This window comes from Cygnus olor, chromosome 2 (assembly GCF_009769625.2).
Source record: "Cygnus olor isolate bCygOlo1 chromosome 2, bCygOlo1.pri.v2, whole genome shotgun sequence".
NCBI lineage: Eukaryota > Metazoa > Chordata > Aves > Anseriformes > Anatidae > Cygnus > Cygnus olor.
In genome coordinates, this window is record NC_049170.1 from 61,813,329 (window position 1) to 61,839,905 (window position 26,577).

A 26,577-nucleotide genomic window follows, 5' to 3' on the forward strand; every position below is an offset into this window, starting at 1 on the left:
TGTAAAGCCTGTGAAAAGTTTCAAGTTCTGATTCAGTGAGAACTGGTGGTTTTACAGGTGCATGGGAGCATTGCACTGTAATGAATTTCAAAAGTTGTCCACTAGGAAAAATGTTCCTTTTGAAATACGAAGAGATTTAATCTTTTTTAAAAAAAAAAAAAAAAGACACCTCACATGTTCACATAGATTTCACTTTTACTGTGTTGACAGAGATTGGTCACCTCTTCCCTAAATAGTAGATCATCTATTTTTTTGGTATTAAAATTTATTGTCCCATAATCTTAATTCAATTTCAAGAAAGCTATTTCAGAGCCTGAAAAATCCACCTAACAGAGGTGTTAATACCACTTTCCTATAGAACAGAGAGTGCTGCCTGTGTGCTAAGGAGTCTGGAAAAGAATAAAAGGCTCTTACTGCTAATTTCTACATCATTTTTCATCTATTGGAATTGCCTGCTGACTTGTGAAATTTTGCTGAAAATGCTTGTCAGAAATAGGCACTTCGGTAACCATTCATTAGCTGCTGTTTAGAGCAGAAGGGTATTGTTAGTTCAGTTACAGAAAAAGCACTGTAAGCTTGCTGAAGTGGCAGTTAACATTTTTCAGAGACTTCCCAAGTAGGCTGGTACAACAACCACCACTGATGGGGAAAATCCCGTTCTTTGTCTGTGCCTGGCCATGGCATCCAGCCTTTCTCACTCCTTTTGGTTGGTTTAGTATTTTGTGGGTTCAGTGAGGTGAGCCAGGTTGCAAGGGGTCAGATGAGCACCAGGTAAATGCAGGAAGAGTGCTGGAAGTACACGATCAAGGAGCTGATGTTGGGGGGTGGGTGTAGGCAGGGCAGTATCTTTATTAAATCTGGTCAGGAGATTTTATACTAATGGTATGAAAAATGGCATATGTAACTTAGTAATAATAAAAAACAGCAATAACGCAATATCTATAGCATTAATCTCTGGCTGCTCTTGAAGTGCTCTGCAAGGACTGGAGGGAATCTAACAGCTAAGCCCATTTCAGCATGGGTTACGGAGAGCAGAGGTCAGGAAATCCCACTGCTGACTGTCATTTCCAGCCGTGGATTATTTCTTTATTTCAGGCAAGCTCCCAGCATCCAGAGCCAGCTGTGTATAGCATTCCTCCTGCTTTTTGCAGCAACTTCTGCAAGCAACAGCTGAGTGAAGTTTGCAGGGCTTGGCCAGGACAGAGTGAGTAGCAAGGTTTTCGTTTCCTAGGACTTACACATGAAGGAAATACAAGGAATGGCTATCTGAACCCTTGGTGCTCGTTATGAATATGCTGATATCTTGAGTCATGCTGTTTATGGACCCTGGGATTTTTCTTCAGATAAGTAATGCAGTGCCTTCTCTGGGTTAGCAGTCAGGTCAGGTCGTGCACTTTGGATACAACACACCCCCAACCTCTCACCCCCCCACTCCCTGAGAGTTTGCTGACGTCTCCTGACTAAGAGAGCCCAGAAATGCTGCACACACTGAGTTTAATTTTTTCCAATTTGGAAATTCTCTTACTCTGGTTTCCCATGCTGCTCATGCTTTCTAAGAGTCTTAGGGCTGGCAGGGACAGGATACTGATAGAGCACAAAAGCCTAGGACGTACCTCCTTTTGGATCCATCTGTGCCAGTGGAAGAAACTGTAGGTCATGGGTACTCCCGATGTCTTTTTTTTCCAGTAGTCTTTGCCCCTTTTGAGCCACTGGTAGAGAACTGTAATTGCTCTCAGTTCACCTCCAGCTGGTTAGCAGAAACCTTTTAAATTAGAGGCTTGAGTTAATCCAGCTGATGTTGCATGGAGTAGGTTGGAGTTGCTCCTGTCATCTGCTCTGCCAGAGTGTCAGAGTGAGTGGTGCCAAGTAGCGTGGAAGCTGTGACCCCTGTACTGACATGAGCACATCTGGAAGACCTCCCAAGCAATATATCACTTATGTGAGGGGATTTGAACCCTTCTGCCAGGAGAGCTTTTATAGCCAGGATTCAGGAATAAGTAGTGTGGCAGTCACTGCCACCTGCTGCTTCTCCTTTCTTGTGAATCTAATGCTTAATTGGTGTTCCAAAGTGCACAAAACTGTTTTGCGTCCTTGGAGTTAAATTGTCTAATTTCTTGATTGGGAAGAAAAAATACATGTAGTTCAAGCTATCTGACTTCATTGTTTATTTTAGTCTTTTTCTGTGAATGCTCAATGAAAACCTTAAGTTTTATACTTCCCAAGGGATAAGTAAGGAGCAACAATTTTTTTTCAGGCCAGAAGTTGTTAGAGCCACTTAATATCCACCTACTCTTAGCAGCTAGGAATTGAAGGCTAAACATTTGATCCAGATTTTCTTTTTGGGATTCAGATATCATTCCCACTGACAGGGAATGGGAATTGGAGACTGGATTTAGTTGTATAATTAGTACTGATAGAAGTCTTGTAAATTTTCCTCTTACTGTTTATGTCTGAATGAAGTCTTTGTTATTTTTTTCCCCCATCAACAAATAGAATGCAGAATCCTCAAGGTCTGTTGGAAAACTCCCTGTTGGAATATATGATTCAGAAGCCATGATTTTTCAGGAATTTAGATCTTCTTCTGCTTAGCGGTGGAAGAGCCTATGCAAGCTTGTTAGATCCAGTTTTCAGGAGCAGCTTAATACTTAGAAATCTGATTGAAGGGTGGTAATGTGTAAGATGACGTGACTCAGACCTTGCAAAACTGGATACAGCCAACTCCAGCTAGCTTTAGAAATCTGAGGTTTTTGCAGTCTTAAGCTACTTGTAGGGAAACAGTGACTTGCTGTGGGAGATCATCCAAAGCATTTCTATAGGAAGCAGTAGAAACTTCAGATTGAAACAGACAAGGCTTTTGATGATGTACTTGTTTCTTTTGGGTGATGTTAGAGTAAAAACTTATTTTACAGTACAAAAATGTGGTGTTAATTTTTTGTGAGGCTTTACAGCAGCCTGTGATTAGTAAGCTGTTAACAAACATTTGTTTCGAAGGACTTGATGGTGCTGGAATAACATACAGAAGGACCAGATATATTGAGAAGCTTTATGCTGATCTGCTTGGGCTGTGCTCTGGGTTATGTGATGAGGAAAGTGTTTGTCCTGGAAGAAGCTTTTCATGCATCTTAGACTGACTGTTTACATATATATACAAATAATGGTTTTAGGGAGTAGCCTGGGATGCTCCGGGTGGCTCAGATTATTAAGGGAGGTTTTGTCTGACTGCCTAGCCCTGTTCTTCCCTTGGGCCTGCAAGAGGAATGAGTTTCTAAAGGAAGAACAGCTGTGTGGATGAGTACACTTGAGATGTACTCTTTTTGTGGAAGCTGTAAGGCAGCCTGTGCTGTAGCAGAGCCCATTGATGGTGAATGAGTACCCAGCAGCTGCTGTACCACCCAAGGTGGGGCTTCACCATGGCCAGGCATGAGTGGAAGTCCTGGTTTCCCTCTGGATGAGAGAGGGAAAAGGAAATCTGAAGCAATGGATTGATGAGACTTTCTCAAAGGTGTGGAGAAGGGCTCCCTGAGCTGGAGGTGGTGGCCACCTCTCTGTTTTGGCCCCATGTGGCCCATTCTTCACTGGATGAGCTGCTTCACCCCACGCATCTTTGGGAACTCTGCACAGACAGGAGCCACTGCTGTGGTCAAATCTTTGCTGGCCATTAGAGAGGTCTTCAAAAAAGGACTTCGTCTGCCTCAGTTGCTGAGATCTGGCTACTGCTGTTTAGATGATTATCTTGATAAATTGCATTGCTGGGAGAAAGGGAAGAACCCTTTGCAAAGGGTAGAGCCCTATATACAGTAAGCTCCATACACTCGATCTTGGTCGTGTTTATTTACAGGCTACTCTCTCCGTACGGGAAAGATCATCACTGTCTTTCTCGTGTCACAGTGTCTCTTCTTTCTCATCATTTGGTGTTAAATTCAGTGCAGAGGGACTTGCAGACATTTGTGGCATTAAATCTATGGAGCAGAATTTGTCTCCTGTGTTCTTAAGGATGGGGCTTACAATTGTCCAAACTTAGAAGACCTCTGCAACAGATTTACATAAGAATTGATTTCCACAGGTTTTAGTGGCTGTAATTACAGCATGAGGGTTTGGGGGTTGTTGTTTTTGTTGTAACTGTAACTGTTTTTGTTGTAACTGTAAGTTTCAAGTTGATTGACTTTCCGGTACAGGAGGTCAGTTCTGTTCTTGTAGGAGTTTCCTTTCATCGCTTCTAAGACAGGCGGATCAAGATGGTGCCTGGAGATAACCGACACCCTGAGCCGAATGCCCACCAGAACTATGTAAATATCTGTATGGCTAAGTTGCCGAGTCCTGTGGCAAGAAGCCGTGGTAATTGCTCTCTTTCATCTTCTTGTTCAGATTTCTCCCCTGATTCCAATAGGATCTATAGATAAAAATGAAACGCTCTAATTATTCTCATTAAGCACAAGGCATGATTCTGCAGTCATACTTGGGGCATAGCCTCTCTGAAGTTAACTGCAGTTTTATTTGTAGAAAGACTTGCAAACAAACAAATTAGCCAAACAAATAGACAAAACCAAACAGCTTCACAGTATTTTACCCACAGTCAGAAAGATTAGTAAAGGTGTGAAAAGAGTTTTAAGCTGAAAATCCAAGGAGGGGTGGTGTGAGTAAACAGGAGCTTTCCTTTGGCTTGGTACCAGTGCCATGGGATTTTCTGACTCTCCTGTAAACTTCTTGGTTGCTTCTGGTGTGAAAGGAGACTCCTGACTTTTTTCTTTTTCTTCCCTTCTTTCTGTTTCCCTTCCCTCTCTTCCTCCCTTCCTTGAATTTCCTGCTCATTCTTTCCTCTTTGGCTGGGATCAGTCTGAATTCCTATTAGCAGATGCAGGCATGTTCCCCTCCCCTCTGGAGGAGGCCTTAGGGCCCAAAATCTGGTGGTTTAGGGTGCTTTTTTTTTTTTTTTTGATTTAAGAGCTTGAGCTTCCTATGGCCTTTCATCGAAGCCAAAGGCATTGAGTGAGGAAGAGGAGAGGAGGGAGAAGCATCCCAGCTGGCTTCACTGTAAGGTCCGTGAGGTGCTGGGCGTTTGGGGTGAGCAGGGGACCCCCCTCTCTGGGCTGTCCCAGAAGATCCCCAGCTGGGCAAGGCTGTGGGGGGACGCAGAGTCAGGCGTGTTCCCAGGCCACAGTGCTTTTGCAGCCTGCCTTTGGGAGGAGTCCAGAAAACCTGTGCTCGACTCTTGGCTGTAACCATCTGCAGGAGAGCAGGGCAGGGATTTCCATGCGGCAAGGTGAAGAGGAGGAGTGCACTGACCAGCTGCTCTGAATAGTAGGGCAGCATCTCTTCAAGTAAAGCCTTACAAAGGAACTAAGCCTCTGTTTCAAAACAAAACAAAACAAAAAAAAACAACAACAAAAAAACACCCCCCAGCAACAAACCAACCAACCAACAAAAAAAAAAATATACAACCCGCAACTTTTTCAATATCCCAGTGCAGGAGGTAATGAATTTTATCTTTGCATTTCATTGGTGTCCTTAGATTAGTGTTTATCATGTCACGGTTTCCTGCTGTGGAAGAAGTCCTGATGTGCCTTGTGTTTGTGTTTCTGAATGTCCAAAAGCCCTATGTGTGCTTTCAAAAGGCATTTCCTGGGTTTTCTGGTTTGCCTTTGGCTGTTGGTGACTGTAGGCTGAGCTGAGGTTTATTAATTCCAGGAAAATATCCAGTGCCAAACTCATTATTATTGTTATTACATTAATAGTATTCTTTACCCTTGAGAATTACCACTGGGGAAGAAGGTGAAAAAAGCTTGCTTTTTTTTTTTTTTTTTGCTTCATCATAGTCTGTTTTAACTTTTTTTTTAGTAGTGAGCTTTTCCGTTTGTTTTTCCATTGAACTATGCGGAGGTGATGACATTTGAATTTATTTCCTGACCTTGTTCTGAATTTAAGCTTTTCATTAATAACACTGAGGGAATAGCTGTATTGCAGAAGAATATGCTAATATTCAGAATAATTCACAGCTTACATATAGGAGGTTGTCTTACACGTGGGCATATATTATCTGTGCTTTCAGAAATATCACTAGGAAATTAATGTTGTTTCTTTGGTTTCTGCCACCTGATTTTTTTCTGCTTTTAATTTTGAGAAACATGTTTTGAACTTCTGTTCATTACTATAGAATAATGTTACAGCCCATGGGTTATCTGTAATAATGAAAAACAACTCTCCTCTTAACATGCAACCATGATTTAGTACTGAGATGTGTGCACATATATGTACGTACATCTACATGTGTAGTCAGGATGAAGGACAGCTCACTCCAGACCCTTTTCTCCTCCGAACAGCTTCCCTGTCTCTGACTTTTGTCTGAGGTATTGAAGAGCATGCACTCATATGCATGAGAATGCACTGCTGTTATGAAGCTTATCTTAATAGCCCTGAAAGATAAGAACATTAAATGATCTGTGTGATTAGAGTTCACATTAGAAGTGGTAGTTGCTCTTCTTTCCAATACTGAGCTGGAAAGCTCATGGAAAAGTAAATGGCATTTATAAAAATCTACTGAAAAGTCTCTGCAAATGTACATGTAACTTGCACATTGCACATATTTGGCTCCTCAGTGATAATATCTACTGATGGTAATAACCTGTGGGGCACAAAATACCTGTGGTAAAGTGGCTGTGTTAGGGTCATTTGCGGTGTGTATGTGTGTGTTATTGGTTTTGGTTCTAGGAAATAGTTTCTTTTGCTTGGCTGCAAAGACACAGTAACTTTTTTATTTCACTTTGTGCCTTGTTAATGAATGGGGCAATGTGTGTGTGTGTGAAAGATACATGAATTTGTTCAAAAAATGGTACAATATGAATAGGTTGAAGTATAAATACTTCTAACAACGCTAGGTCAACAAAGGCACCCTTTATGTCCCCAATCCTTCTAGGGACATAACGGGACATAATGCTTCTAGGGACAATTCTTCTGCAAGCTAAAGCAGAATAGTCTAGCAGTTCTTACACAAAGAGAAGGGAGGTCCCCCTTGCCACTTCCTGTCCCCTTATCTCTTTAAATGTGTTCATTGGTGGCATTCATGGGATTTCAGCTGCACGGAGGATGTTTTGGTTGGGAAGAACTCAGGACGGTTTCTGTAGACAACTTCTTCACGTTGAATGATTGGTGTTTCCAGTTGTGTCAGTTCTTTGATTCAGGAGGAAAAAGAACGCTTAGCTTTATTATTACCCTTGAGATTTTTTTTTTTTAATACAGCCATAAATATGTTCCTATATATTTATAGGGCAAGGAGTATAGCTATAGGAGCAGCAAATATTTGGGGAATATGTGCAGGGTCTGATCATTTTATATATGGAGCTATCTGGCACACACAGTGTAGCATCTTACTAACTTTGATACAATTATGACATGCCTTTCTGCCATTTCTCATTCTAACTGCATATGTCAGATGAAATAAAAAATAATTAGTTCATGGTCTCATGAGTGGAGCCAATGGGTTAATCCCAGTTTGAAACCACTGTGTATGTCTGTCTCCCTCAGCTGGAAAATAGTGTGAGCAAAGCCATTAACAGAAAGCCTCAAATAAGGTTTGATGTTTGCTTTTTTCTCTCAGTCCTTTTTCCCCACTGCCTGTACATAGTTTTGCAGTGCTGCATGCAAAGAAGAGCGCTAGCAGAGGGGCCTGTTTATTGTTTTAGCAAGCAAGTTCCAAGCAATGAATTGTTTCTCTTTCTATTTCAAGCAATAATTACGTGTTCCACTATAAAAAGCACTCATTATGTGAAAGGCATTTGTGTCTTAATAGAAGTTACAAGCCTGATTCTTAGGTGAGGATTACAAAAGACAGGTGAAAACTGGATCACCAGAATGAGTTTTGTTTGTTTTTATTAAACTTGAGTTCACACAGGCTTAGATATTAATTTCTTGGTCATAATGGACATGAATTACATTATTTAGTACATAAATTAAGCTCACAAAACTGTCTTGTGTTCCAGGCTTGATGCTTCACCACTTCGCATTTTTAGCAGCTTTTAATTGTGGAGTGTCATTAACTGTCCCTTCCTACAGGCAGGCAGCCCTGTTATCTCTGCTTTCTTTTTTCTCTAAAGGGGGGAAGTGATACAATGAACCAAAAAGGCTGCTTTTGAGGAACAGCTAATGACAATACAGCATTAAATGAAATTGTCATGTTAGAACTACCTTGTCATTGCTTATCATCCTTTAAAGGAAGGAAGGACAAAAGAAAAGATTGATTTGCAAGATGGAGAAAATAAAAGGGAGTCCAAGTGCAAGCCGTGCTCCCTGCCAGGACCTGCTTAAGATGTTTTGTTTTGTGTTTGTTTTTTTTTTCTTATATACCGTGAAGGACATCTAAATCCTTCCTGTGAAAAGAACACTCTTCCTTTTTTTGGTCGAAAATGAATGAGCTGCCACTGGGACTGATACTGATCTTACTCCAACATTTCCAGGATCTTTCTTCTGCTGAGCAGACATGTTGCACCCAAAGCCCCCCCGAGCTGAGCATTAAAAGCAAGGAGCTTTTGCAGGAAGTGGCTGGGGGAAGCTCTCAAACCCCTACATGGTCCTCCAAAGCCTCAAATCAGCAAAATGCCTGTGAAATTGCGCGACAGGAGGTTTCCTCTCGACATTTCTAGTGCCTCCAGTCAAGGTAGCTGCTGGCCCCTGCAAGTCTGTCTCCCTTGCACCTTTTCAGCTCAGGTGGTTGCCCTCCCCGCAGGAACTAAGAAGTGTTAGAGCCATGTGGAGATGGGGAGGAAAGGCAGCTTGAACTTTCTGGCCCTGGGAAAACATTTGTTTTGGGTTGTGTTCAGGAGTTAGAGAGGTTTTCAGGAGCCTGAGATTATCCCGACTGGACCGGCAGACCCTGTGCTGAGAAAAGAGGTGCAAGTGCCAAGTCTGAGGTAACGCATGTTCCCCGGAGTGTGTATGTAGCTACATGGGCCAGAACCCCAGCACGTGTTCCTGAATTGGTGATGTCAGCAATGATGTCACTTCTAAGATGATAATTTCTGCTGGGAGGGGGGGGCAGGGGAGGTGGCCTCAGAAATGCACACTTGTCGTTAACAACTATGTTCCAAAAAATACATATTTGCTCTGGTGAGAAGTATTTTCTGCCGTGACTGCTTTCATACCACTGTCTGTGAAAGAGTATAAAAGCAAGAATAAGGCTCTCATCTCTATTCCAAGCTTTTTTGAGATATAGTAAAGAGATCCCAGGGAAAGTCCAGTGTCTCCAGCTCACCTGGATGATTCCACTGTGGGCACTGGTCACCCACTGCTGTAAGTAGTTGGGGCATGATATCCTATACGTTGGGGGCATTTTGTCAGTTTATCCTAGATAACAATCTCTACGTGATTTAGTCATATGTCCCATTGTGCCTAAATTTAAATGGCATTCCTTATATTACTAACATCCAGCTCATGCCCAAGGATGCTCCATGGGGTGAGCATTGTTGCGTGGGCAGGTTGAAGCCTGACCTTTAAGCTGTTCCCACTCTGCTACTGGAGTAAATATAGCTGTACATTAACACATACAAAAAGAGGTCAGGAGCAGCATGGCTGAAATGTAGTCAACCTCACAATGAATGAGGGACAACTGACCTACTAGCTGTAGGGGGACAGTGGATCTTGGTGATGTTCCCTGGCTTGTTTTTTTCTTTGTGTTGATTAACTAAGATCAACAGTACTCATCCAAACTTTAAAAAAAAAAAAAAAAAAAAAGAGAGAGAGAGAGAAGGGTTTAGCTTGTGTAGTACGCTGGAAGCTGATGCAAGTCCAGTTGGTCTGTTGAAAATGGGAATTTGTGTGCTGGCAAAGGAGATGAAAATTCTTGGAGTGGCACCAAACCTTCCTTTCTCCTTACAACTTCACCACCTGCCCTACAGGTCCCTTAAAAGGTAGGAGTTGTAAAACTACAGCTGTTTTTATTGACCTGTTCAAAAACGTGTTTGGGGACTTAATCACCTACATGAGCTGAGTGACCAATTTCTGGTGCTGCTTAGGTTTCTGAGATGGTGTGCTTTAAAAATCTGCTATGCTAGCTTTTCTCTGGTTAAGATAAATGTTATGAGAGAAAGAAAGAAAAATAAGAATGCTGAAAATATCCAGCAAATAGAAAAGCTTTTGTTTTTCTTTCCCTCCTTCCTCAAAGATTTGCTGTGTAGGTTGGGATTGGTGATCTCATGGTCTATAAATAGGTTCTGTCAAGGGTGGAGAGGGAAGAGGAGGGAGGCTCTAATTAATTACATCAAAATAGTTGTTTTCACAAAATAAGCAGCAAATCCAAGATGTTTGAAGCCAGGCTTGCTGGGCTTGGGGGTGGGGTGTGCCTACAGCATTTACTAATGAGATCATGGAATAGGACAGAAAATCTCTCTCTGATGCCAAATAATTTTGTTGTTTCATGAAGAGAACTAGGGAAAAAAGAGGTTCCCCATCACCTTTCAAGCTTATTTTTTGATAATGAATTAAAGGATCGATTCATTATCAAAATTACAAGACCAGCCACCCTGGTTCCCCAAATCTTTGTGTGTGTGTTTGGTTGTGTGTGTGTCAGTGTACTTGGGGTATGCAGTTTTGCTTGCTCATGTGAGCACTGGCATGGACAATGCTCTTTGCCAATGAAACAGCAGTTTGTGGAGCTACAGAATTTATGTATGACACCTCACATTTGCCGGCTTAGTTTGTTGGGATAATATCCCAATGCTCAAAAGTGAAGGAAAACGTTTAGTCCCTGTGATGCCTTTCAAAACAGACCCTTGCAGAACACATGGTATTTTTATTCCATCATGTAATTTGATCGGATATCCAATATTTTTCAATCATTATATTCAGGAGACTAAATAAACGTCGTAAGGCTAACATCTAGGTCAGCAAGTCCCTACTGAATCTGTATTTCCTTCTCTATAATACTTTTCCTAGCAGGTACTGACTTAGAATAACTTTCACATGATAGTTGCCATTGCTGCTAATTTATCACTGGATTGCCCTTCACATTATTCACATTGTTGATTGCATTCCACCAATGTTTGGAAAACACAGCAGAAGAAACTTGTGAAGCTGGGGCTACAGAGCTGTTATGATGAAGGAATAAAACCCATCTTAAAACAAAACTCATGATGGAAATAAATTAATTCTTTTCTGTGGTTCCTTGTCACCCAATTTGCATTGGCAAGTAGAGAAATGTACCCAAGAGCTTCTGAACATGAGATTCAGAAGTTTGAAGTTGCTAAATATACCACATCAAGAAATTGAATAAAACTCATGAGACTTTTGTTCTGAGAGCAAAACTCACTGAAATGTACATGAGAATTTTTCCTAGATCTTTGGCTTTTAAAGCCATGGTCACCTGTGCTGGACCACTGCAGTCCATCTTCAAAGCTGCTGTCAGCAATAGGGTCTTTTTTTTTTCCCAGGTCACACACATGCTTGGAGCTCACAAAAAGTCCCGTGGCATTCCCAGCTGGAATAAAGATAACCAAACTCCCGAAACACCAGCCTCAGTCTGTGAGGTCCTGAGATTTCTAAATGTCACCATTTCAGTCATGACAGATGTCTTCTACTTGAATTATTGTGTAGCACCAGGAAGAGTTCTCTGTTTACAATACCACTGATCCTCTTTGTGTTCCTGCAGTTTTAAAATACCCAGCAAAGCACCATTTTGGAGGCAAGCATGTTATCTATGAAATTGTATTCGAAAATCCATCCTGTTATTTGCACAAGAAAGGACCTGCAAGATGAAATTACTTGAGCTGCGCTTGCTTACAGTCATAGGGAAACTCAACCTAGGCCAGTATTTGTATTGAAAAAATCCCCAAGCTTTCAGCAGCTGAAGCTTTCCTAATTGCTCTGTACGTGCACGTAACTGTGACCCACAGTCTTTGGTGACCTCTGTTGCTGTGGAAGGGAAGTAAATAGGTATACTCAGGTAGCTATTGAATGAATTTACTAATCTTCATATCCTTGAAGCCTCAGTGAAGGCATTAAGAGGATTGTGAGGCAGGGAGAGCAAAGGGTACGATCAAAATAAAAATTATTCTCTCAGAACCCTAGGGAAAGCCACAGTGGGGGGAAGTTACTGAAGTACAGCTGAAGGGCTTACACTGAGATTATGAACAGTAATTTGAAGAGGCCATCCCAAACATCATCAGAGAAGTGATCGTTTATTTTAGGTTCCTGACCTGAGAGCTGTTAGTGCTACCCATGTTTGCTAGCTCAGTGCACAGAAGCAGGTACGAGCTGTGAACATACATGTGTTCAGTGATATCTCCCCAAGGTGAGAAGCTCACAAAATGCAGTTCAGGTTTATATAATTGTCCTGTTGGGTGGAACAAAACATCCAGATGTTCGTTTAATCTCTCATTTGGGAAAGTGTCCCTATTCACCAAAAATTCCAATTTGTAAGTTGAAATTGCTGAGATACAAGTATGTGCTTTAAGACAAGAGTCCATGATGAATATAGAAAAAAAAATGTACAAATTTATCTAAATTATTTCACTAAACTCTGTTTTACCTAGTGTCTGATAAAAGCCTCTACCTTTGGTGTGCAGGTCAGATACGCTAAATTTCCAAATAACTAGTGGGGAGAATTAGTTGTGAAGTCTATATACTGGAGAGTCTGTACTGGGTAGACTTAAAGTATCTAACTTTGGGGATTTAACACAGCATGAAGTAGACAGTGTAACTAGCCTTAGTGCACTTGTAGGACCTCTCAGGTGAGGATAGGTGGTGCCCTGTGGTGTCAGGTTTGGTGTTTCTCAGACAGACAGGTGTTACAGAGCAGGAAAAGCAGAAACAACCAAGAGCATGTTCTCCAGCAACAAGTGCAGGGTTTCTCAGTATTTGCTCTTGGCACTTTTCCTTTTTACCCATTGGAAAATGTGCAGCAGGATGAAAAAACCTAACAAGTAAAAGAAATTCTCAATATCTTCAAAACAGGGGTGTTCTGCCAACATGTTATCAAGGCTTCCAGGACATTTTCTTCTCTGTTCCAGAGCGTATATGCTAGCAGCCAGGATTTGCAGGGGAGACATTTTATCATCTAAACAACAACAAAAGCTTTAATTTGAATATAACTGAGAAAAGAGAGAAGTAATCTGTTCTTAGACGTAATATCTAGCAAGTCTGATGTTTTGTTCTGTTTTGTTTTTCAGCCAAAAAATATACAGTTTATCCTAACAATTCTGCAACAAAAATATTTTCAGTGCCTTTTATTAGTGATTTTAATCCATTCAAAAATAACAGTGAATCAGAAGACTATTTAAAAGGATTAGGTCATCTCTGGCACAGATAACCAACAGTATTCAGAGCAGTACCCAACTCACCGTCAGTGCAGGAATTAATATAACTTTCTCTTGACTGTCTGGTATGATTTTATTAAAAAAAAAAAAAAGTTGTATCCATGACATCATTTTGCTAAATTCTACAAGTTGAGTACTGTTCTAGTGTAGCTTCATGCTGACACTGAAGATGCACTATCTAGTAGTAGCTCGTATTCTTAAAAAACAGAGATCTGACAGGCAATAAATGGGCGTTAGGACGGTTGAATTCACACCTTCCCTGTGAGAGCACTGGTGAGTGCAAATTACAGCACAAGTGGCCTATACTTTTATATTTGTTTGCTTTTGCTGATAGTCATAATTTGGTAGAAGAGTTATCAAATAGATAAGAGCCTGGTAGCAGACGGTGTTGAAGGGGAACCAGTGGGCTGGGGATGATTACTTGAGGGCTTGCTTGAGGTATCAGGCTTGCAACCAGTTGTGGGTGGGGATGAGCAGTGGGAGCAGGTCAAAGCAGTGTGCTGATGACTCCGGGTGGGGGACGACCTCAGTTCAGAGGAGGGTTGTTCTGTCTTTGGGGAAGAAATAAATAACCGTAAGGATGGGAAAAATAAAACCAGAACAATGTGTTTATAGGAACTGCCAGGTCAGGCTGAGGGAAGCAGAAAGTTTTTTCCTCTGAGGTTGAAGCTTTTTGTTTGGACATGAATGAGGCAGAGGAGGTTCAGGTTGTATCAGCTGATGACTAAGTCACCACATACCAGCTATGCGAGATTCGTAGGGGAAAAATACATTCGTGATTTGATCTTAAAACTGCTAGTTGAATTGAAGGTGAGGAAGTTTCAGTGCCCTTCCTTGTGTCACTTCATGTACGGTGTTTGTTTCTGGTCATTGGCATTCAGGAAGGGGGAGCACAACAAGGAGCAATGTCCTGTGTTGGTATGTCAGCATGAAGACTCTTCCCAGAGGCAAGTCTCTAAACTGTCACTGTGTTTTATCCAGAGCCAGGCAGCCTATTTTGCTCCCTTTTTTTGTTTTCATAAGACATTCTCTTTTCCTTTTTCTTAAGTCTTAGATTTGGCAGTTAACCAAATTGAAAATGACCCTTTGAGGTCAAAGTAAACAATATTTAAGAAATCTTATTTAAAAAAAAAGTCTCAGGAGGAGTGGGGACAAACAGCAGCTGTCTTTGAGCAGTGTTTGGTTCTCATAAGTGGTCTTCTTCAGGATCATACCTAAAATACTCTGGTCTTGTGCTCCAGCTGGTGCTGGTCCTATCTTCATATCCTGAGAACGTTACGCCCATCAAACATCAAGGGAAGACAATCTTTCTAAATGCTAAGATGCATGCAGTCATCGACTGGCTTGGTACAACCTGTTCTAGTACTGACAAGCTATTTTCTTAGTGATAATCTACCTTATGTGGCCTGGAAAATGCGAGGTTCTCTTGCAGTCCAGTTACGATCTCTGTGATAGGGAAAGAGCAAAATTTTGGGTTGTTCCATGTGTTATATCCCTAGATAATCAGCTAGGTGAAGCCAGCAAAAGGATATTGCTCTTGAGTTATTCTAATGTAGGATAATGATCCTAGCCTCCCATCTGTGTGGTTAAAGTGCTTTATTCATGTTGAAATGCTTTCTAGGCCAAGCTGAATGTTTTGTTTTCCTGTCTTAAGCAGATTATTCTGTGAGCCTCTTGCTTTCTTCTGGTTATATAGCTGAGCTGTTCGGGGCAGTAAAGACTGGACTGCATGTAGCGTGTGGGTTAGGGACAAAGCATGAGGAGACATTGCTCCTAAGCACTCCTGTGTTGTCAGCCAGTAGTAAGATGTACTCCGAGCCCCCACGTTCAGCAACAGACTGCTTCTGCGGAGACAGGTACTGGCCAGAGATGCCACTGGAGAAGAAAGCTGATGTCTCCCAGTGCAGGCTGCGTGGTACGCCAGATGAATATTTGAAACAGCAAGAGAGGTGGATCTGACTCAGGAAGAACACAAGCATTACTGAAATTTCCTCTCCTTTAAGTCTTAAATTTAACAAATAGCAACATTTCCAGGTTGCTGTTTCTCCCATACAATGTTAATATATATGATCATTACCAGCTTCCTGCACTACTTGGTTGAAAACTACACGTGATATTTACGCTTTAAAACAAACACCCCAGAAGTAAGGCCATTTTGTTACATCTCTAATCATACCCTGGTTACATACCTCAAGGATTGTATTTGAAAGGATTATGCTATAAAATTTAGGTTGAATTGTTTTTCCCCATGTGCCCCTTATGATGGAGTTAAAACTTGACTGTTTAATTGCTCTTGTCATAATTATCAAGAACTTTTCTTTCTGCGATAAAAGATTTGGAGAAACGGACTGTGAGCCAGCCTGAGCTTCATGTTTCTCACACCCGGGTCTTTATTTGTTATGCAGTAATAGTACAGCTATTTGGCTAATTAGCTCACTCTTTATCTGATAGTCTCCTTAAAATATGAAAAACTGTGAAATGTTTCAGAAAGAAAACAAAGTTGTCCAGATAAAACTTCACACTCCGTAACTGGAAGGGAAGCTTCCCTTTGGCTATGTTTTCTAAGCAAACTAGAAATTCTGCTAGGGAAACTCACGCAATAAACTGCGTTTTCAGCTAGGCTGTATTGTCATAAAGAAGCACCATGCACTTAAAGTGTTACCTCAGATCAGTGAGAAGTGGCACCAAAATTTCTGGAAGCCCAGAATCCCCTGCTTCTGTTCCCTATTTGTTATTAAGGCAGCACCAATCTGTCAGCTTTCTGAAAACTGAACTTAATGCTTTCTGAGTGTCCACGCATTACAGAGCTGAACACCATAGGAAATCCCATAAAAAAAAAAAACAGTTTTTTCCCTCTCCAGCACAGTATGCAGCAAATAAAGCCTAAGGCCAGACAGTGAGCAATGAAGGAGAAGCAAATTGTTTACCCATTATCAGAGCTTCTTAATCCTAATCGCAGAGCAATAGGTCCATAGAAAAGGTTTGTAGGTACTCTGGAATTTAGAAGCATGCAGAAGGCTGAACCAGTGTGGTACAGGCAAACTTACTTCTGTTATTTCCTAGCATTGAACAGTTTGAATTTGCAGCATTAATAATGTCCTATTAATGTTAATCATTAAACTGGTTGGTATGCTAATGAAGCCAGAAGGTCTTTCAAGTCAATCTCAATACATCTATCAGGCTGTTGCAAGCAGTAACAGCAAAACCAGCCACAATGCAGTGTTCCCTGATGCTTCCTTAACAGGTCCTTATAAACAACTGGCATCTGCCTGCCTGTTGTCAGAACTGCAAAGACAGGGAGCCACCAATTTGCAAAATGAAGAAGAATTGCACTTCTTCCATTATCAAGATGAGTGTTCTTTCTGTTACTGTTTTTGACATCTCTGAAGTGATACGGGCTTGGGGAGGGGAGACAACCTCTTGGGTCTGTCTGGTCACTGTCACCACCAGACAGCTATGTAAATAGAAACCCTTCTTGAATGAGCAGAGACAGGGAGATGATGGAAGAGAGTTCATAGGTTCCCACAGTTAGACAGCAAGGGACATCAGAACAACACAGAAACGAGAATGTTCCCAGAGGAAACAGCTGTGAAATTTTTCATTTGGTTATGCAGCTGCTCAGTTTGTGTTCACTTGATCACTTGAATAAAGCTGGAGAACCTCCCGCATAGCTGAGAGGAAGAGGCAAGTGAAGGAGATGCTGCGCCCATGAAGTGCTTTCTTTGCTCTTATGTGTTAAATGGAGGAGAAAAACCGACACAGAATATGAAAATGGCAGCTTTATACAACGGAATATAGATATTTGATTTGCTGGGCAGTACCAACTTTTGTAATTTTGCAAATAAAATGTACTAAAGATTGCAAGGAAACAAATCTGTAAAGAAAATGTACATGGAGGACACTACTCTAGCTGTTTAGTGCTGGAGTAATTTCATGCCATCAGGCATCTCAAAGCATGCGTGGATTTTCTCCTTAGATTACTTTCTTTACATGTGAAACCAGTGAAATACTGAGAGAAGAAAGCATGAGGGACATAATTTTCTATAAATGTGTGCCATGATTTGAACCGTGATGTTAAAGGAGATTTTGTCCTTCAGATATTGCAGAAAGCAGTTGAAAGATCAAGACTGCGGTTAGGAAAGAAGTAACATCTGTAGAACACTAATACCATGCTCATATCAGAACATGAAAGCCAGAGAAGCATTTCCTGGAGATGCTTAGTCTGAGTCCGTGGTTCACGAAGCCACTTTAGCACGTACTTGTTCTAGATGTGAATGGTACTCATGCAAATATCTAATTTGAAGTACATGTTTAAAGCAGAACTCAAACAATTTGGGAGATGTGCATAAGGAGGCAGACCCTGGCCTTTGCAAACTACTCTGGGTACCTAAAATAGGTCAAATAAATCATATCTCCTGTACCTCTGAGATTCCCAGCAACATGTCTAGAATATAGTTAATTTCTAGATTCAGATAGCTAAATTCAGGCATTTGTATTGTAGCTGCATACTTCAGTACCACAGTGGTGATCTAGACAATACCAGGGCCTTGATAACTATTCAGTTTAGTCTGGAATAAACACCTACATTTGGCCTGCTGAACAGTTTTCTGGCTCCATTGACTATGAAGGGAGCATCTAAGTCACATAGCAGGCACCTAAAAGTAGGCCTGTGCAGGCACCTAAAAGTGCACATCAGACTGTGGAACTGAATCCTACCCCTAAAGTTCTATGTGATGAACTTATTCAGAGTGACAGAACACACAACTGTTCTGTGATAACCTGGAGATGAGAACATGCTAACCTGGAGCCAGACTTTTTTTTTATGGAACAGTGAAACACTTTCTATTCAATAGAAGCACTTCCATTGGTTTAATGGAGTCGCCAATCAAGCAGGATAGGGCTGCTCTAACATTTTCCTTTGTATTATGGGTAATGTTCATAGGCTGTCATTGCTTATCTTGAGGAGAGGCCCGTCTCCCTAATTTATTTATTCCACCATTGTATCATTAAAGAAGGTTGGTACCCATATCATTGCAGCTCATCCTGTGGACCAAAGAGATCAGGGCGGTGAATAACACTAGGACCAGATGAAGTTTTCTCCAGCATCTGTGCCTGTCCTGATTTAGTCACTGTCACCCAATACAATTCTGTCTTCATGTTACTGGGAAAACTGATGTGGAGAACCTGTATTCTGGAATATTTGAAAGCTCTTTTAAAAAACAATGGGAATAACCGATGGTCTGAGTTATCCAAGAACTTTGGGCTGGTCCCCTGGCTTCAGTGTGTTTAGTCATGCCGTATTACCCCATGGTCTGGCTCTTAGAGCAATGTTCAGATGGTTGTCCACACAGTGCTGATCTTACTGAGGTGGAGTCAGGAAATGCCTCATTGCACCTTTCCTTGTTCAAGGAGTATTAGATTTCTGGGAATAGCAGTGATATGATGGGAAACGTATCCCGTTTTCTAAGATCATTTCATCTCAATGATATTTCTTGGTAATCCTTCTCTTATTCTCCTCAAATCCATCATCTCAAGGTCTTTTTTATTTTCATACAGGAGGAGCTGGGCATTGCCTGTGAGTTGCTGGAATCAGACTTCCTCAAGTGCAGTGTGGGATTTCCTTTCATGAGATCGAAATCTAGGGTAATGTTGTGATGTTTTCATCTGCCGAGTGACGGTTTCTTCCTCTGTTTGTCTCCAAGGAGTAGCAGGAAAGACAGTTGCTCTGTTAAATGTGTGTGGCTGATAATTTCTGTAGTTTTCTAACCCAGATACTGAAGCCTTTCATAGTTGTGGGAAGGCAGATGTACTCTTTCCCACCAGATACATCCAATGGCAATACCCTGTGCATTGCAATTGAATGCTCTTCAAAAATGGTGTAAGAGCTGTAGCTACCAAAACCTTAAAATTTTCCTCTGCAGAAAAATAGGGAAGGATTCTGCCTTACTTATATTGCCTTACTCTGTTTTTATGTTTGCCTACTTTCACATTAAAGTGCAACTGCATTCATATGAATGACATTGAAAATGTTGTAATAACTTTTTCATATTATGTTTTCCTGGTAGCTTGTTGTTGTTTTTTTTCTTGGAAGATTTTTTTTGGGTACTAGAGAATGAACTCTTTCATAGTATTTACAAATCCAGCTACATTCTTTCTGTCCCTAAACAAAGCTGTACACATGACTAACTCAGGAAGGTGAGAAGAGGAATAACTTCAGAAAATAACCAAACAAAATCAATGTGAAACTTTTCAGAAAATATAAATTTCAAAAATTACTCCTTTCTGTTTGAATTGACATAGCATTTGACCCTATATGAAATTTTCTGTTATAGATCAAATATTTGTTGGAACGTAGTCTTTTCAAACATTTAAAAAGAATTAAAATACAGTGGAAAAAATAAAACAGCAAATATTACCTGGGATGTAAGAATTTCAATGTTTTGTTTCAGAATAACATAGTTGGGTTACCTCCATTTTTTTTCAGTAAGCCATTGAAATTAGCATGAATTCAGAAACTTTCACTTGGGTTTTGGAGGTACATAAATATTTGATGCAACGGCTTTTTTAATGTAGTGCTACAGGGATCATCGAAGTAGGTTCTCTATTCAAAATTGGCACCTGATTTTATCCAGTTTTATTATTGGCCTGAACGGTGCTTTGGCTACTGTTGGTTGTTCGGGGTGTCGGTGCATGCCTATGACATGATCTTTATTCCCTGAAAAGATCGCTTCACCAGCAACTACTGTACACATTGGTGCCGAGGTAGGATTGGATAATGATCCCTTTAAACTAGAAGATTCTTCCACTGGCAGATAATCTATTCCAAAAGTATCATTGAGTGGCAGTTCTAATAGAGGCCTTTTCACAATGAAAGAAAAATTGGATTCTGTAGTATTTGAACAGATGAGCAATTCCTTAGATTTAAAAGCTACTCTACAGTAGAGGAGGCTCTATTAAATGTGTCAAAATATGCTACATCTGTACAGCTAGACCAGTAAAATATGTATAAAGTTTCAGAATAAGTATGTTTTGAAACAAAGTACAATGTCTTTAAATGCCATTTTTTCTTTGTGTAGTATGAGTTCAGTGTGATCTTTGACACAAGTCACCTGTCTGGGCAAGAAGAAACACTTACCTTCCTTGTCACTGCCCAAAGGTAAGAGAACCTTTGTACGTCCTGATCACTTGAATATTCTTCCTTGCATGATGTGTGCATTGCATGTGCTTGACAATTGTGTGGTAGCAGTGACATGATATGATAGCACATGTATGTACAGTAAACAAGGTTAAATGGCTGAAGGTCAAAGGTTAAATGGCTAAATGTGTGTTTTTGATAATGCAGAGGAACCATGTGACTTACCTTCCTGAAAAATGAGGTGGGATTGTGTGTAGGGTTTGTTTGCCAAGCAGCTGTGATTCTGAAGGAGCATTTTGGGCTCTCTCAGTTGGAAGGCCCTTGTTTTTCTGCGCCCATCCCTTTGGGCTGTATGTCAAGCTCAGTTCAGCTGTGCTTGACGATCAGAACCAGGCAGATCCACTTGTTCCAGCATTTGAATGAAATAAGCATGCTTGGATGCAAACCAGAAAAGAAAAATGCTTTCATCAGATGGTCAGGGATCTTACTGACAGTTTCCATAGTTGATGTCTGTTTTTTCCCCTCTCTGGATCTTTAGGAAGGTATGCCAGACTGCATGAAACAGCTGAATGGGGTAGTCCCAGAGGTATTTGCAGCAGGCATTAAGGTAGTGTGGTGCCAAATATTAGCCAGTAACCTTAAGATATATGCATAGGAACTTCATCCTGGGCAAAATAAAAGATGTGACAAGTGCTCTGTGCCACAAAGAAGCAGACACCAGGGATGGTTCTGTCACAGGCAGTGTCTGGGTGTTTATGGAAACCAACTGTAGCATAGCTTCATTAACCTGGGCCATAAACTGCCGCTCTGAGGTGCTGAGTGTGGGACTGGTTGCTGCTTCCACTTACTGTGTGAACAGGCCAGCTTCATATCCTGCCACATCAAAGTCAGGATCTCCAGTGTGAACTCTCCTCCCCACTTTGATGACACTTCAGAGGCCAGCTGGAGATGAGAGAGGGGATGTAGCAGTTGCTGAGTGACTGCTCTTGTAGGGCAGCATCCTCCCCCTCCTGTAACAGCTGTAGGCAGGGAAAAAGATCTTGCAGCATGTAGTGCCAGTAGGAAATGCTGACAGTGAGACCTCACATCAGATGGGCAAGACCACGTCTTGCACGTTTAGACCTGTTTTATTCTCCATGAAGAGAAGTCGATCGTGTGTTCAGATGACCCTGTAATACCTCTAGGTCAGGGAGATGTATTGGGATCTGCCATGTAAATGCCAGCCATTGCAAAGATAGGTCAGGAGTGCTTTACATTTGCCCAGCCAGCATTTTCCAGGCTGTACCTCTCCTTTCCCTGCCTTGGATAGCACAGGGCTTTCCTCAGTAACCTCACTCCTCAAGATTTCTGTGCACTACCAGTGAAGAGGGTTAGTTGCTGCATTTAGATGGAACAAATAAATATGTAGTAGTTTGTACACATAGTGCAAATGATCAGAGGGATTAAAAGACTATCTTTCCTTTCAGAAGGATGGGCTGGAGGACAGTTGTGTTGTTCAGGATTCAGCTGAACCTCTAGCAACAGTGCAGTTCCCATTGCTGAATTACCCTCATTTTTCCATGACTTTGGGCAAATTGCTCAATTCCCTTGCTGTCAAATGAGAGTAATAAAATGTTTCTACCACAAAAGTTGTTGGGCTTTAACAGGGAGCCCTAGGGTAAAGTCAGTGATAAGGAAATGGACAGGGAAATGTCTGTGTTGTACTGTGGTTAGACTGCAATGAGTGGGGACATAGTTCCCACACAAAACTGGAGCTAGTCCTGCAGAAATGTCTGGCATGGAAAAGCTGTTAGCTATACCATGCTGTCATGGGAAACTAAGTATTACCCTTCAAGTGGCCACTTAACCTGTCCCTTGTAGCTGCAAATTTGGCAGTAGCATCTGTAACAAGAGAGACTGGTTCTGTAGTGGGAGAGAGAGATCAAAGACTCAGCACTACACTAGGTCTTCCTTTTTTTTTTTTTTTTTTTGTTTATTTTAAACATAACTCTTCTATTGCTTTCTGGAGTGAACTATTTTGCTGGAGCTAGATTCACCAAGCTATGTTTTCATTTTTTTTTACAGTAACTGCTTCTTTTTAAACAGATAAACACATACGTATGAGCCCTATATTAAATTCTACTTGCTTATTCTGCTTCTCAGCATAATATTTTGATATTTGGGATGAGAAATGTCTCCATTTTGGACTCTTCCTGAGCCTATTCAGAAGAAAAGCTTTTGTTGAGCCATAGCTGTGTTTAGCCTGTATAGCCAATGTGTCAAGTCTCAGAAGGCTGAGCTGTATCTACATATGTATGTAGCCAACAGGCTCTGTTTTCATAACCTAATTGAGCAACTCATCATATACATGTTATCATTTGGGATGTTACTACCTGCTGTTGCCTCAGTGGTAATGTTCTGAAGTAAAGAGGATCATACCTTTTAACAGATAGATTTGTGAGTAAATCCAATAAACAGCAAGGCAAAAGCAATCAGAGTCACTGCTGAAGGAACAGGAAATATATGCAATATATTCTTATTTTAAGCTGTCACCCACCAAGCAGACTCACCACCAGAATTAGAATATTTACAAGTTTGCCTGTTGGTCATGCATTTCAGGAACCTTTTCTGGACTTAATACACAAGTATTCACACTGAAATAAACTGACTTAAATGAGAGATGATTGCTCACTTTTCTCTTTCCTTCTTCTGCTTTTGACCAGCCGTGGCAACTGGCTTTGAAGATACAAAGTAGAACTGCTTTCATTTTGACAATTAAAACATGCAGAGGGAGCAGAACAGCTGAGAGTTTATGGCCAGTTCAGTATGAGGGTCTACATGCAAAGTTCCTCATAGCAGTACTGAGACAATACTGTGAAATAATGCAGGTACAATAAAAGGGGAGCTTCATTTACTGTGTCAAGAACCTCTGTGAAGTGTGTGTATCCCTCCCAAACTGATGTGCAGTCAGGCTGGGAAAAAAATCAACCATTGGAGTTGCATTTGAAATATCCTTGTTTCTCTCCACTATGCATGATTGCTGCTGTAGTTTTGCACTTTTGAACTGAGTACTTTGCTCAAAGATAGATTTGTCAGCATGATCCTGCTTATGCCCCAGCCACAGAGGAGGAGCTGCAAAGCATATTTTGTATGTGTGCCCCCTCCAAAGAGGGGTGAACAGAAGTAACAGTCTTTGAGAGGCTTCTTAATGAGAGGCAACATCACTGGGAAAGGCTCAGAATACAAAGCAGAGAGATGGTAGCTGTGTAACTGTGGTATATTGTAAAGGCTGTGGTTTTATGGTGTGTTTATTTTTCCTTTCTGGCACAGTGGAAACCTAGAACGCACAGAGTCTCTGCATGATAATACTCTAACCCTGTCAGTGCCCCTGATGCATGAAGTGGACTCATCTATCAATGGGTAAGTACTAGTCATCAAATGAAAACAAAATAATAACAGTCCTAACAACAACATCTCAGTTTCTCTGAGTGAAAAACTGAATTTTTCTCTTTGTTTACATGTAGTGAGAATGTTGCTTTTTCCTTGTTTCCCAGAGTCTGGAAATAAGGACCACCTCATTCATTATCTGGGAATTTTATTTGTCATTCCTTTTGTTCCAGCACTGTACCTCTTTCTCACTCCGTTCTAGCTAGCACTGATTAGTTGTCATCTCATTTATAATAGGTATTTTAGTGACTATATTTGAATTCATGTGGTTTTGTGGATATGATGGACCTTAAAATAAAATAAAAATAGAAAAAGCTAATTGCTTCTTGTTTCTTAGGGCATGTCTTTAAAGATATGTTTGAGAATCACCAGGCCAAAGGTTAGGGTCAAATGTTCTGGGATTTTAAGGATCTTGGTGGAGTCTAGCTGTTTGCCTTTCTCTTTAATTTCACAATCAGAATTTGCTTCTGCTTCTGTCTCCTTTCCCACTCTCTCTGCTTCCTAGTCTGCAAGGCGTCTGAATACCAGCTGAGGAACATCACTCACCCTTTGACTGAAATACTTACTTGTATAGCACATGCCCAGTCCCTGGGAGAGGACAGTGGTTAACAGAGACAGAGGAAACAAGGTTACCTGCACTGACGTGATTTGGCTGAAAGGCTGGGTGTACTCAAATTCATGTCCAGGTTTAGGTTTTACCATATAAAGCTGATTTCCCCTCATAGCAATAAAATCCTTTATTTACTGCCACAGAAGTCAGAATGGGTGGACAATACGTCTGAGCTTGCTCAGAGAAGTGAAGAGTACTGTCAGATGTCACAAGACGATTAGCAAGGACAAAAATCTTCTCTATACTGAGAACACAGTCCTAGAAGCATGCTCTGAATGTTTTTGAATGCTTTCACAGTTACAGATTGCGTAGAAATTTAACTCTGTATCCCTTGCTTCTTGATGCTTTGACACAGATTTTATACAGCTTTACAGATATGAAAGAAATAACGTGTCTTTAGATCTCTGCTCCCCGCTTACAGAATACTGCAGGTAGAAAACACTGATACAGATTGGGCTTCTTTCTTTCTTTTCAGAATATGCTTCTTAAAACCACAAGGTCTCTGAAGTTGTCAGCCCCACCCAACTGGCTATGTGGATTATCTTGTCCTTTCCTGTAGACAAAGCTTAGTTGATTCAAGTTCATGGAAATGTCAAACTACTGGGGGAAAGTTTGGTTTATTGGAGGGTACAGCATTCCCAGGCAATACTAGGCAATACCAGTAATACTCTTTTTCAGACAGTATGCTTTTAAAGCTTAATTTTATTAGCTATCCTGCATTTGAGGCTGCAAGAGCAACCTTCATCCCTGGTCATAAATAGCCCTGAAGGGCTTGTACCACATTTGGGAGGAGCCTTCTGGCACAACACTGTGGATGGGAGGAGTAAAATTTGTCTCCTGCTGCTTGCCCTAGCAATCCCTGGCACAGGAGGCAGGTCAGGAGACCAGAAAAAAAGGAAATGTAACTAAACAGGCTTAAAATCCTATCTCAAAATACTCTGATCAAAAGGACAGCCAAGGAACAAAGCAGAGTTTAGGCAAACCCTCACTCAGGTCTGTCTGAAATTACACCAGGAACCTTTCCAGCCAGTGGAGCAGCTTAAGATTAGGAGGAGGCACAAAGGATGCTTAAAGCACTCCTGGTCCTCCTCTCTAGGATTTCCGGGTACTGTGTGGTGCTTCCAAGTCTTTTCTGATAAAACCCTACTGTGTTTTACCTTGCAATAAGGTGGTAAGAGTAGTTGAGGGAACTTGGCCTCTGCCACTGGAGCGCTAAGCAAGTCATATCCCCTCTATTCTTCCTGTTAACCATCTGCAACTCATAAAGGTAGTGATAGCTAATGAGGGGTTTATCCATGAAATGCTCTGTAAACAGTAGATAAAAATGAAATGTTAGTTTAATGAATATGTAACTGAAAGTAATCCTGTTAGTAACTGCTTCAGACTAACTTGGTAGTGCAATGACTTCCTGTGTTACACAAGCTAAAGAACTTGCATAAATTATCATTGGCAGAGCCCATGGGCCCTGAGAAGAGGTTTTGTGATAGGAAAAGATAAAAAGAGAGAGATAACCAAAAGAAATCTGCTTCAGTCAGTGCTGGGATATTAAGTCTGGTCAGTTGAGATGCTGTTTGTGTAGTCTAGTATTGTCAAGAGGAAATCAAATCACAAATAATAGATTAATGTAAAATGGTTCCATAGAATTTCCCATGGTCAGAAAGCAAGAGGTGAGATTCAGAGCCCACAAATATATTTAATTTTGTTGACAGGCATAACTTAATAAATACGTTTCTTGATCTTTCAGAGAAGTCTTTCCTACTTCCTTTTTCTATGGTGATTCTGTGGAAGCATCCAACTTTGTTCAACTGGAAAACCACGAATGCCTTTTCCAGTCTCTCAACTTCACACTGCAGGTAAAATTGATCCTTTTTTTTTTTTTTTTTGGACTGCTTTCCTGCTTGACAGCACATTCTAATGTTATATCTCTTTTATTCTGAGTGTGGTATGGGCTTTAGTGCATGTTTCCATATCACAGTATGCTGTGCAGTGCATTCTTGAGTGGATGCCATATTTACAGTGTGCAGGGATGGTGTATTTCCTTATCTGAGTATATTATTACAAGAATTACAAATAGGGCATCTCACATAGGAATGAAGCTGCTACTGTTT

At 41.0% G+C, this 26,577-nt stretch overlaps 1 protein-coding gene across 1 annotated transcript in view; it reads left to right on the forward strand.

Moving 5' to 3' along the window:
* The window catches only part of ITGA9 (integrin subunit alpha 9), a 216,746-nt gene that overhangs the window by 140,917 nt on the left and 49,252 nt on the right, over positions 1-26,577 (forward strand). Inside the window, 4 exon segments of the mRNA XM_040547302.1 lie at positions 18,855-18,941; positions 20,375-20,454; positions 23,743-23,832; positions 26,214-26,322. Of these exon segments, the coding sequence (XP_040403236.1) occupies positions 18,855-18,941; positions 20,375-20,454; positions 23,743-23,832; positions 26,214-26,322 (366 nt within the window).